We start from the raw sequence: 11381 nt of genomic DNA on the forward strand, positions 1-11381 counted from the left end.
CTTAGCGTCTATGGCATCGCTTGAGGTCAAGAGCCCGCGCCGAGCCTAATGGGTAAGCCACCCGCGCCGGGCCGCCGGGGCTCCCCAGGGCTCCAGCCGCTCTCACTGACTGCCCAACTCCAGTGGCCCCTTTTCTGGCTCTTTGGGGGTTTTCCCCTGGTTCCCAGATACCGGGGGCCCCCTCTCAACTTTCCGTTCCCTGTTCACCCCTTCTGGGCTGCCCACTCTCTGTGCTTCACTCCCTCATGGGAGTGGTCATCCCAGATACACCTCACCTAGGATCGTGGTGGGGGAAGGGAAGATTCCAGATGTCTTCCCGTTTTTGGGGGGGGAGGTCCCAGGGAACCCTGCCTGGGTTCCGCCACTCCCGGGTCGTCCTGAATTTTCGCGTCCCTGCCTCCCCACTCTGGGTTTGCGTCCCTCCTCCCTCAGAATAGAGGCTTCCAGGAGACGGTGGTGTGTGTGTGTGTGTGTGTGTGTGTGTAAGCCTTCTTATGAGTCCTCAGGAAAATAGCAAAAATAAAAACATTTATATCCTTTTGTTATACAACTTTTTATATTGTGTTTAAGGGGTGCGGCCTGCCTCCTTTGTCCCGGCGCCTCCAGCTGGTGAGAGGAGGAGCGACCCCGGCTGAGTGCCCCTTTCCCCGCAGCGATCAGGGGCGATGGAAAGCTGGCGGTGATCTGGCCTCCCCGCAGAAAGGCTTCCGAGAACGGCCTGGAGCAGGTGGGTTCCCCTTTATCACCGCCTTTCCCCCACCACACGCCCCCGCGGCACCAGGACTCCGGTCCGAGGAAAGCGCATCCCCGCGCCCCCGGGGAAGTCCCTCTGGGGAGGACACAAAGTTCCGGGAGCGGCTCCGGGCCGAGGAGGAGGTGGTCCTGGGGCCCAAACCGCCCCGCCCCACCCCACTCCTGGGTGTTCTGACTGGCCCTTCTTCCCAGGAGGAGCGGAAGCCTTGAGGTTAGAGCAGGCTGGGATCCCCGGCCGAAAGTAACATGCCCGTCAGAGGACCGGACAAGAGGAGCCCACGCGTGCTCTCGGGATAAGCAGACGTCCCGAAGAGGGACCCGCGGTCTGCGCTAGGGAAGATGAAGCCTACCAGCCCATCCTTGAACTTCATTTTGTGAAACTGATTCGTTTCTGCTACAAAACTGTTATTTTCCATTGGCAAATACCACTACAACCACCTAACCAATGAAACGGTCCAGCCCTTCTGCACCCAACTGGAAACCGAGCGAGCCTCTCCGTCCGGTCTTGACCGGGGTCACCGTCTCGGCTTCCCCATCCCCCAATAAAGTCCCTTCTTGCTGGGCAGTGCAGGCTATTTTATTCTGGGTCCTCTAGGTCTGGGTGAGGCGGGGCGTGGCGAGCGGAGCAGAAAGCAGCAGGAGGCGCCGGCGCCGACGGTAAGGCGGAATGTGCCCTGAACGCCCGGTTCCTGGGCTGCTGATCCACATGGCCCTGCCCGGGTCCTTCTGCCCCCTGGCGGCGCGGGCGCAGACTGCGGCATTCGGATCAATGACCTCACGCCCTCCTTTTCCAGACTTCGTCAACATTTATTGGTGCCAGCAGCATGCTCTGCGCTGGGCGCTGGCTAGACAGAAGTGATAAGAGGTTGTTCCTGCCCTTGGGGTGTAAACAATAACTACAAAAGGAGGAGAAAAAGAAAAAAAAATGAGGGTACAATCTCCTTCGCAGGGCACACAAGGCCAGTGATAGCAAACCTCACATGCCTGTGGCCCCAGGCAAATGTGAAGGAGAGAGATGAGGGGTGCTTGAAAACAAATGCCTAGGTTCAACGGGCTGGTAAGTGTTCCTCCAACACAGCAGTGCTACCAGTGAGTGGGTTAAGTGGTGCCAGAGCTTCTGCTTCCCAAAAGCAATGGAAACTGGGACTTTAAAAGAGAACCTACTAAACTTTAAATAATTGTGACTATTTAGAAAACTTTTAAAATAGTGTGTGTGTGTGTGTGTGTGTGTGTGTGTGTGTGTAGACAGCAAGCAACACCTGTCTGCAATAGGGCTTGTGGTTCATTCTCTCTGCTCCCCTTGAATGGACTTGAAGTTCTGTGAACACCCCAAGTCTCTGCAGTTACATTCTGTGGTTGTAGTGTCCCAGCTTCTTAGGGTGCAGTGAGACTCAGAAACCGTTGAGACTCAGGGAACATTTTTAGAATCATTGTTTAAACTCCTGGATTTGTCCAACTCTGTATACTCTGAGTCTAGCAACAGGCTGGAACCTGCATAGGGACAACAAATGGTTAACGAAGGATGGAAGAATGCTTGCTCATACAGCATTGCAGGCCAACAGCAGCTCAGCCCACCACCTGACCCCATCAGCAGCACACTGACCTCGTACTTGACAGTCCTTCTGGGAGGTCGAGAGAGAAAGGCAGGAAGGGCAGCAATGCCAAGTTAGAAATGGAAACACCCAGAGCCAGTTCTTAATTCCCAGAAGGGCAGCTAAGAACTAAGCATGAAAAGAGTTGACAGGGTGGCTTAAGAATGGACCTTGTTTCTTAAATGTTCCTGCAAGTTAAAATCACCAGAGGCACCCTATGCCAGGCAAATCAGAATCTGAGGGAGGCCTTGGCATCAGTGAAGCTCCCCAGGTGCTTCCAACATGGAGCCAAGTTTGAGAGCCATGATGTAGATATAGGCCACAAGTTCTCAAAGTAGGCTGGCCCTGCTTGGGAACTTGTTAAAAATTCACACGCTTGCCCTAACCGGTTTGGCTCAGTGGGTAGAGCGTTGGCCTGCAGACTGAAGGGTCCCAGGTTCGATTCCAGTCAAGGGCACATGTCCAGGTTACCGGCTTGATCCCCAGTGGGGAGTGTGCAGGAAGCAGCTGATGAATGATTCTCGCTCATCATTGAAGTTTCTATCTCTCTCTCCCTCTCCCTTTCTCTCTGAAATCAATAAAAATAAATAAAATTATAAAAACACACACACATGCTTGGGCCCTATCCCAAACTTGATCAAAACTTCCATGTAATTCTCAGGGATGCTAAAGTTGGAGAATCATGGGTGTAGACAGTTCTCCAGGAACAGGACCCAGGAAATGTTTCCTTCCTCTCCCAGTGCTGCCATCACCCACTGGAAACCTTTAGTCTGAAGTGGCCTGTGTACTTGCCTTATGGGAGACAGTCTAAAGCTGCATGTGGCTAATCAGAATTGAGATGTACTGTAAGTATAAAATACCAGATTTCAAAGGCTTAGTACCAAAAAAAGGGGAGATGTCTCATTAATACTTTATTTTTAAAAATATTTTTATTGATTTCAGAGAGGAAGGAGAGAGAGAGAGAGAGAGAGAGAGAGAGACCCACAACCCAGGTATATGCCCTGACCGGGAGTCCTAGAGTAACCTTCTGGTTCATAGGTCGAAACAAACACTGAGCCAAGCTGGCCGGGCTCATTAATAATTTCTTACATTGATTATATGTTGAAATAATATTTTGGAGATGTTGAGTTAATTAAAATTTCACTAAAATTAGTCTGGCCTTTTAAAATTAATGTGGCTACTAGAAATTTTGAAATTACACATGACTCACACTTTATATTTCTATTGAACCAGGCTAGTCTATAGAGTTCTACAGCCGAGAGCTTCAGAACCCCTTTGAATTCATTCGGACCTGGGCTGTGGATTAAAAAATCCTTGATACAATCAGAAATTGTCACCAAAAAAAGAGCCCCATCCTCCAATTCTGATTCACTTAACCCCTCATCCGTTTGTGTCATCTGTAAAGTGGGCTTATAAATACAATGCGCCAGGGGCTATTAGGTAAGCGAGTGGCATGCTCAAAGCATTAAAGCAGGACTCTAGGTCTCTCCTCCGACTCTGAAAATGCAGGGTTGGAGGGGACCAAAAGGCATTTCTTAGTTTAAAGGGGGTAACTGGCAGCTGAGTGACACATGGCCAGGAACGGCACCCCTCACCTCGCCAGGGACCAGTTGCGATGACAAGAACCCAGCTCAGGTCCAGGCTCCGCTCCTTGCTCGCCGAAGCTTTGAACAGGTGAGTCCAACGGTCTGAGCCCGGGTTTCCCTTCCAGTCCAAGGTTGGGTGAGGCTTTGGAGATGCAAAGTGGTAGTTCTTGGCGGCTCTCCCACCGCACCTGCGCCCAGGACACACCGTGGCGTTCTGCGACCTACCCGGTCCGGGACCCAAAAGCTAGAAGATCTGATCGTGGCTCTTAGGAAACTAATCAAGAGCTCTTATCCGGGGGCACATCTGGAAACAAGGTATTTTACGCTACAAAGAAATCACTTCCGGGTCAAAGAAGGCAAGTGGGCGTGACCCTGGGGGGTCCCTTCTCACACATACACCCCCACCCCCGCCCCCAACGGGCGTTGAGTCTCCTGGCTACCCGGCTACCAGAAAGTTGCGGTTTTCTGGGTTCCGGTTGTTGACAAGCACCGCTACTTCCCTTTTTGCTGCACGTACGCCTTTGCACATGCCCAGAGCTCTGGTCCGCCGGTCCACGGAACACGGTTTTATTACAAAAAACTACATTTCCCAGAAGACTGCGCGGGTAGGCGGGGCTTCGTCGCCCGAGAGGAGAGGAGCGGCGCTCGAGTGGACTCTGAGTTTGTGACCTCTTTCTTTTATTTAACACAAAAAATGGTGTATCCGCACGCAGGGCCCCGCGGCCGGGGCAGACCCAGTGCGGATGGACCAGCGCGGCCTGGCCCCTTAGAAGGTGAGGCCGAGCTGCCCTCGGAGAACGAGTGAGCCCCTCCCCGCCCTGCCCCTCTCCTGGAGTTTGGAACTGTCAAGCTTCAGCTCCTACCCTCTCCCAGGTTCAAGACCCCTGTGTGTCCTACGCTGTGGGCCCGGCCGCGCTCGGGGACCGGGTCGGGCCTGCCTGGCCTGTGAGGATTTGCACCAGCAGGTCGGTGGCTAGCATGTGAGATGGCTCCTCGAAACCGATGGTCAGCAGCTGCTGGTAATCTCCGGACGGCTGCGGGCACAAAATCCTGGGGGCCCAGGACAGACAAGGCTGGACGTGAGCGCCCTCTGCTTCTCGGGAGCCTCTCCCCTCGGGTGAGGGGCTGGGACTGAAAGAGGCTTTGTTTCGGCTGGTGGGGAAAAGTGGTTTCCTTGTTGATGAGAAGCCTAGGGTACTGGTTCGGGGAGGCTGAACGAGGCATCCCTCATTTGACCAATCATCTAGCTGCTGTGTGCCCTTGGGCAGGCAACCTCTCTGGGCACCTGTTTCCTTCTTTGTAAAAATGGGCTAGTTACTTAGTATAGACCTAAATGGGTTTTACATAAAGCAGTTTTCAGAACATAATAAAATGTTATGGTTGTTACCAAAGGGAACAATGTTGGGCGGGGGGGTAGTTGGTCTTTGGTATGGTTCTGCCCCTCCCTCCAGAGCCCACGCCCGCCTTGCCATGGCCCTAGCTCCTACCAGGAATAAAGATCATCCTCGGCTGGTCCTAGGGGCACCCATCGGCCGATGGACCACAGCTTCTGAATCTGGGGACAAGAATTGGCCGGACTCTTGCCTGTTTCTTCCCATGTATCTCGATAGCACAGGAAGTAGCTGGGAGGGGAAGAGGCAGCAATTACGAGTGAGCAGTTTTCTAGCTTCTTCTGTTAAGGGCTTTAATTTTGAAGGTGAGGTAGAAACTCATCAGAAGTTGCCTTCAAGTTCTCAGCTAGGGATGTGACACAATACTGAGGCCTTTTCTCTCTGCCAGACTACTTTTAAGATGAGGACTTTTATTTTGATTGGGGGATGAATTTTTTAAAAGGCAAGGATGGCCTTTCAAAGGTCCTTGGTTTCCTGTTTGACTTTCCACACCTCAGTGGTGGTGGTTCAGAGGCCCATACTGTCATTCTCCATAGAGTGGGTAGGGACTTTGATTCTGGTAAGGGGACTCACTAATCCACATGGGAATCTTGCCCCCGGCTGCTGGGGTCTGGGGTAGTTTCCAGGTTCCAGCGCATCTTCTTATAGAGGTACCGGGGGAAGCGGCTGGTGGTGTAGGCAGCAGGGGCACAGTATCTGAAGATGGACACCTCGTGGGAAGGACTGATGGAGAACCTCCCACAGAAGAAACAGGAGATGCTGGGAAGAGATGGGAGAGTGGGGAAGGAGGTTGTGCCCCAGACCCTTCTACTCCCTACCAATCCCAGTCTCCCACCCTATTACCTTAGGGGGTCTGTCTCTTCCAGTTCCACAAACCCAAACGATGCATACATGAGCACCAGCTGTTCCAGTCGCAGGGTCAGCTGTTGGGAGATCTCCAACAGCTGCATGGAAGAGGAGGCATCATAGTATTAGCTGGCCTACCAGGAGCACGTGCCCCTCCACCTCCCTCCCCGAGGCCTGAGGGATGACGAAAGGGGCATGGGGTTTAGGGAACTGCCCCCACACACCCCCTTTCGAACCAGCTCCTGCAGAGCTCCATAGATGGGAGGCACACTCCTTGCAGCTGCCTCCAGGTACAGGAAGTAGGGCTCACACATTTTTAAGAAGGTGGGCATGGCCTTTGCCAACTGTTCCTTCTGAACTCGGTCCCTGCTGAAGGGAGAAGACGACCTTTGCTTAGGATCTCTTATCACCCCTCATTTCTCCCATTCTACTCAGCCTCCCACTTTTATCCCTGGTCTGGACCTTGGGTACACCCTCTCCACCCCCACCCTCCACCCCCACTCCAGATCTTTCTTTGTCAGAGCATCTTCCAGGACAACCTGCATCACAGCTATTTGGAACACCTGGTAAAATGCTGACACCTGAGTCCCATGGCTTATTTTTTGCAGGTGGGACCGGGAAACCTAGGGTTTAAACAGCCCCCCCAGAATCAGTCTCTTTGGGCTGCAATCACATTCTCCTTTTTGGTCTCAAACTGGTAACCAGCGGACCAAATCTGGATCAGATGGGTTTTGTTTAGCCTGCCCAGGATCCAAAACCTAAGCCTTCTGTTAAAAAAACAAAAAGTCCTAGAGATTTGGCAAACTGGGGCCCAATAGCAGGTACTCCCTAACCCCAAATAGCACACAGCCCTCATCACTCTTCCAAATTAGATTCCCAATCAGCTAGCTTCATTCATTGCCTCTAGCTCCTAATGCTTTTAAGTTTGCAACTCTGGTGTGTTCCACCTGCCGGAATCCAGTCACCCCTCTCCTGTTTCCTTATGTACGGGGACCCTGGGACTCTGTCCAGCACTACCTGTAGAGCAAGTAGCTTTGGAAATCATCCGCCTTCTTGAGCAGGTAGCGGAGTTGTTCCATGATGGGGCTGAACAGGGTGTCCAAGGGTAGGCGAGGAGGTGTGGGGCCCGGGCCCGGGGCCAGAGGCTCTGGGGAAGGCGTGGAAGGGGAGGTCTTGGGCAGTTGCCCGTGGACATCCTCCGGTTCCACTTGGACTGGGTCCCCAGGTCGGCTAGAGGGCGCCGACCACGAGGGGTCTCCGCAGGGCTGAGCCCCAGGTTCCATGTCGTCCTGGGGCAGCTTTTCCCCAGTGCCGCCGGGGAGGATCGGCTCCACGAACCACTGCTCCGTAGCCATTGTGGGGCTGGAGGAAGGGATCTGAGACCTTTAAGTCTACACCACCCCGGTTGGCCACGGGTTCGACCCCGCCTGGGAACCTCCGATTCGCCCTGGACGGGAGCGCAGCACCGTCCACCTCACTCCTGCCTCGACCGCTCTGCCAGCGGCAGAGCACCGCGCGGAGTTCACCCCGTTTGAATTTCAACACGTAGGAGGGGCGCGCCGCTGGGGTCCGCTTGAGCGCGCGCTCCAGCAATCCAACGGAGGTGGGGTGGGGGCGACCTGGGCCGACACTGGGGAGGTTATGTCTTTGGGGTGCGGTCTGGGGGCCACCGCCTTTCTCTTGGAGGCAGTTTCCTAGGGAGGAAGCGGTCTCTGCAGCGCGTTCAAGCCCTGGGGCGCAGGAATATAAAAGTAGACACCTGCTCCCACCCTGAGAGCCTCCGACTCCAGGACGGAATCTGTATTTTAAAAACTAAGGGAGTGCCTGGAGGGTGGCTGAGCACGGACCTCTGAACCAAAAGGTCACTGACTCCGGGCACATGCCCAGGTTTCCAGTTTGATCCCCAGTAAGGTGTGCATGAGGCAGCTGACCCATGTTTCTCTCATCCATGTTTCTACTATCCCTCTTCCTTCAAAATCAATAAAAGCATATTAAAAAACAAAAAACAAAACACAGCTCTAACGGGTTTGGCTCAGTGGATAGAGCCTCGGCCTGTGGACTCAAAGGTCCCAAGTTGGATGGGCATATACCTTGATTGCGGGCACATCCCTACTGGGTGTGCAGGAGGCAGCTAATCGATGTTTCTAACTCTCTATCCCTCTCCCTTCCTCTCTGTGAAAAATCAATAAAATATATTTAAAACAAAACAAAAAACTAATGGGAGTTTTCCTGACCGGTTGCTTAGTGGTTAGAGCCTCAGCCCTCAAAAGGGTCTAGGTCCATCCAGCCCTGGTTGGGGCACCTGGAAGAGACAACCAATCAATGTCTCTCACATCTATGTTTCTCAGTCTCTCTCTGCCCCACCTCCTTTCCACTCTCAAAAAACAATGGAAAAAAATAGCCACCAGTGAGGGTTAACAAAATAAATTAAAAAACTAATGCAGTTGAGAGAAACTGCATTAGAACTTAATAGGGATGATCTCATTTGATAACCCAATCCCTTGTTCCTTTTATGGAGAGAGGACCTTGTAGCTTGGAGGTCCTGCCATGGACCCTGCTCCAACAGTTTTTGTAGCTTGCAAGGCTGTCAGACGTGTACATATGAAGCCAAATACTTTAATTATACTTAAACTCTGGGTAAAGTGCTCACAGGTGTTGGATCCCACCCTGTGTGACCCTGAGCAAGTATCTTTGCCATAGGGAGTCAGTTGCCTATCTGTAAAGTGATTTTTACAAACTCTGCTTCTTGGGGCTGCAGAGAGAACCAAGAAAATGTAAAGCTGCCTAGCTGGTGTGGCTCAGTGATTGAACCTCAACCCATGAACCGGGAGTTGACGGTTGGATTCCCAGGCAGGGCACATGCCTGGGTTACAACTGATCCTCAGCAGGGGTCATGCAAGAGGCAGCCAATAGGTGATTCTCATCATTGTTTCTCTCTCTCTCTCCCTTAAATCAATAAAAACACATTAAAAAAAAATAAATTCCTTAAAAAACACACGAAAAACAAAAGCCGAGGTTAACTGCTAGTCACTCAACAAACATTTAAGCACCAACTGTTACAGGTACTGTTCTGGGCATGGGGAGATGATAGAACTGCGCAAACATTCCTGTCCTCCCGGAGCAATCACTATTATAGCTGGCTGTGAGGCAGCCCCATTCACTACCTGTCTCCCTCTGAGAACAATTCAGTACTATCCCGGCTCTCCCAGGAGGCTGGTGCGGTTCTTCAATACCCCGCTTCCCCAACTCCATTGATAAAATGGGACTCCTGGCCTTTTTTTCTTTTCTTTTCTTTTTTTTAAAACTTTATTTAAAAAATCTTCGGTGCAATATTAAAAAGCAATACAGCCAGCTGGAGCGACAACCAACAGAAAGAGTAGGGAAGACCCACCGATCTCACCCCACCCAGGGGATGGAGGCTGAGGGCAGACCAAGGAGGGGCCTGGTTGATGGGGGAGGGAAGAAAGGCCACCCATCAAAATGAACAGGCAGAACAAATCATTTATATAGGAAACATCTGGCTGAACTAAAGATCTATGGGAGATAGGAAACCCCCATTTCTTTTTTTTTTTTCAAAAATGTCCTAGGTTGGGGGTGGGGGTGGGCCTCCTGGGGTGAAATGAGCAGGCCCTGTCCCACCCCACACTCCTCCATCAGGAAGTCTGGGATGTGCTCGATGCCAGATGTGTGTGTTGGGGAGACACTGGGGAGAGATGAGTAGGGAAGGGTGCCCCTCACTGGAATCTGTTATGAGGGCTGCGAGTGTCCCTAGTCCAACCCCTGGACTCCAGGGGACTTGGGTAAGATGGGTCTGGAAAGGGTAGGGGGCAGGGGTGAGGCTGGACGTTCAGCCTAGGAGGCCATCAGGGTCATCATCCTCAAAGTGGCCTTGCTGGAGCACCTTGATGTGGTGCTCGTAGATTTTCAGGGCTGGGCCAAGGCGGATGGACAGGCCGGTTAGCACATCTGTCCGCTGCATGAGCAGAAGAGACTTGCCATCTATTTCCTGGGTGGGACAGAGAGAGACGGAGAGCAGGGTCAGAGCAGACCCCCACTGCCCTGGGATAGAGGAGGGAAGCTGAGGGTTGGAAACTCACCTGTTCTTGGAAAGCTGTTGCCTGCTCCGGGAAGCCAGCCTCTGTGAAATATTCTACCACGTCCATCACTGTCCATTCTACAGGGTCAGCGGGCTTCTCTTTGCGCCCAGAACTGCATTGGAAAAGAGGGAACCGGTGACCAGTGATGTTACTCGGGTTGTTACACACCCCTGGGCACCACCCTCTTGTCTCAAACATCCCAACTTACGGACAGCCAAAGGGCGTTCCATCGGCCCCAGGTAGGGCTGGTTTTCCTGGGGGCAAAGGCACGGGGGATGGGGAGTCTGGCCCAGTGGCAGCAGAGGCTGGGAAAGAAAAAGCATCTGCCTGTGACTTGGTCTTGGGGCTTGATTCCTCCCGACCAGGCTCCCTCCCCCACCCAGAGGCGGTCCTTACCTGATCCCCCTTCCTTATTCATGGCTGCCATGGAGAACACCTGGCGGGTGCCACTGCCTGGCGCTGGCCCCCGCCCTTCATCCTGGCCCTGGTGAGGTCCACAAGGTGTCCACTCCTTGACCCTCTCCTTGGCACTCTGAGGGCCCCTCTCACCATTAAGCTGGTGATGCTGGGGACCTGCAGGACGGTCACCCTCGGGTACCTCGGAGCCTTCAGACACATTGTCTTCATCATCTTCATCTTCTTCTTCATCTTCCTCCTCTTCCTTCTCAAGCAGTCGCTCTTCTCCACCTCTCTGGTGCCGAGGAGGGAGGCACGCAAAGTTAGCAGCTGTTCTGGCCGTGGGCCCAGTCCCTGGGATCCAGGACTGAGCGGTGTACCTAACGGCCACTTTTAATATCAACACGGCCTAACTTCTACACATTGCTCCGTGCCAAGCTCTGTGTTCATAAAGCTCCCAGTAGCCAAATCTCACTAAACTCGCTCAACCCCAAGAGGTCGCTACTGTTGTTAAGTTTTACACCGGAGGAAACTGAGGCTCGGAAAGATTAAGTCACTTACCAAGGTTGCTACACGCTCAATCTGTAGGGAAGCCGCACAAAGCCCAAGCTGCCCGTTCCTCCCGAGACTTGCACCCCCAACACCAAGTTCACCCGCACCTGCCCACTGCGCGGCGCCGTCCCTACCCGGCGCGCTCACCTTGCTCCGAGACGCGCGGGC

At 53.0% G+C, this 11381-nt stretch overlaps 2 protein-coding genes and 2 long non-coding RNA genes across 4 annotated transcripts; 1 reads left to right on the forward strand and 3 right to left on the reverse strand.

Moving 5' to 3' along the window:
• Positions 1-1318, forward strand: LOC102771451. Its single transcript, XR_435952.2, has 3 exons — positions 1-52; positions 654-727; positions 946-1318. It is a non-coding gene; the product is annotated as an uncharacterized LOC102771451 (long non-coding RNA).
• On the reverse strand, positions 1142-4452 carry LOC107184012. The gene is made up of 2 exons (XR_001514826.1): positions 3941-4452; positions 1142-1649 (listed from the first exon to the last, which is right to left on the reverse strand). It is a non-coding gene; the product is annotated as an uncharacterized LOC107184012 (long non-coding RNA).
• A 354-nt stretch (positions 4453-4806) lies between these two features.
• LOC102771654 (chromosome unknown open reading frame, human C19orf67) lies at positions 4807-7997 on the reverse strand. The gene is given in 6 exon segments (XM_006769188.2): positions 4807-4981; positions 5419-5553; positions 5896-6081; positions 6166-6266; positions 6393-6537; positions 7186-7997. Coding segments are annotated over 6 exon segments (1080 nt in total). The 5' UTR covers positions 7524-7997.
• A 1463-nt stretch (positions 7998-9460) lies between these two features.
• On the reverse strand, positions 9461-11375 carry SAMD1 (sterile alpha motif domain containing 1; the record flags this gene model as incomplete). The annotated part of the gene is made up of 5 exons (XM_006769189.2): positions 9461-10174; positions 10266-10377; positions 10474-10570; positions 10662-10956; positions 11361-11375. Coding segments are annotated over 5 exons (678 nt in total), but the record flags the coding sequence as incomplete, so codon positions are not given.
• Between the last annotated feature and the right edge of the window lie 6 nt (positions 11376-11381).

This window comes from Myotis davidii, unplaced genomic scaffold, assembly GCF_000327345.1.
Source record: "Myotis davidii unplaced genomic scaffold, ASM32734v1 scaffold1204, whole genome shotgun sequence".
In the NCBI taxonomy this organism is placed as follows: Eukaryota; Metazoa; Chordata; class Mammalia; order Chiroptera; family Vespertilionidae; genus Myotis; species Myotis davidii.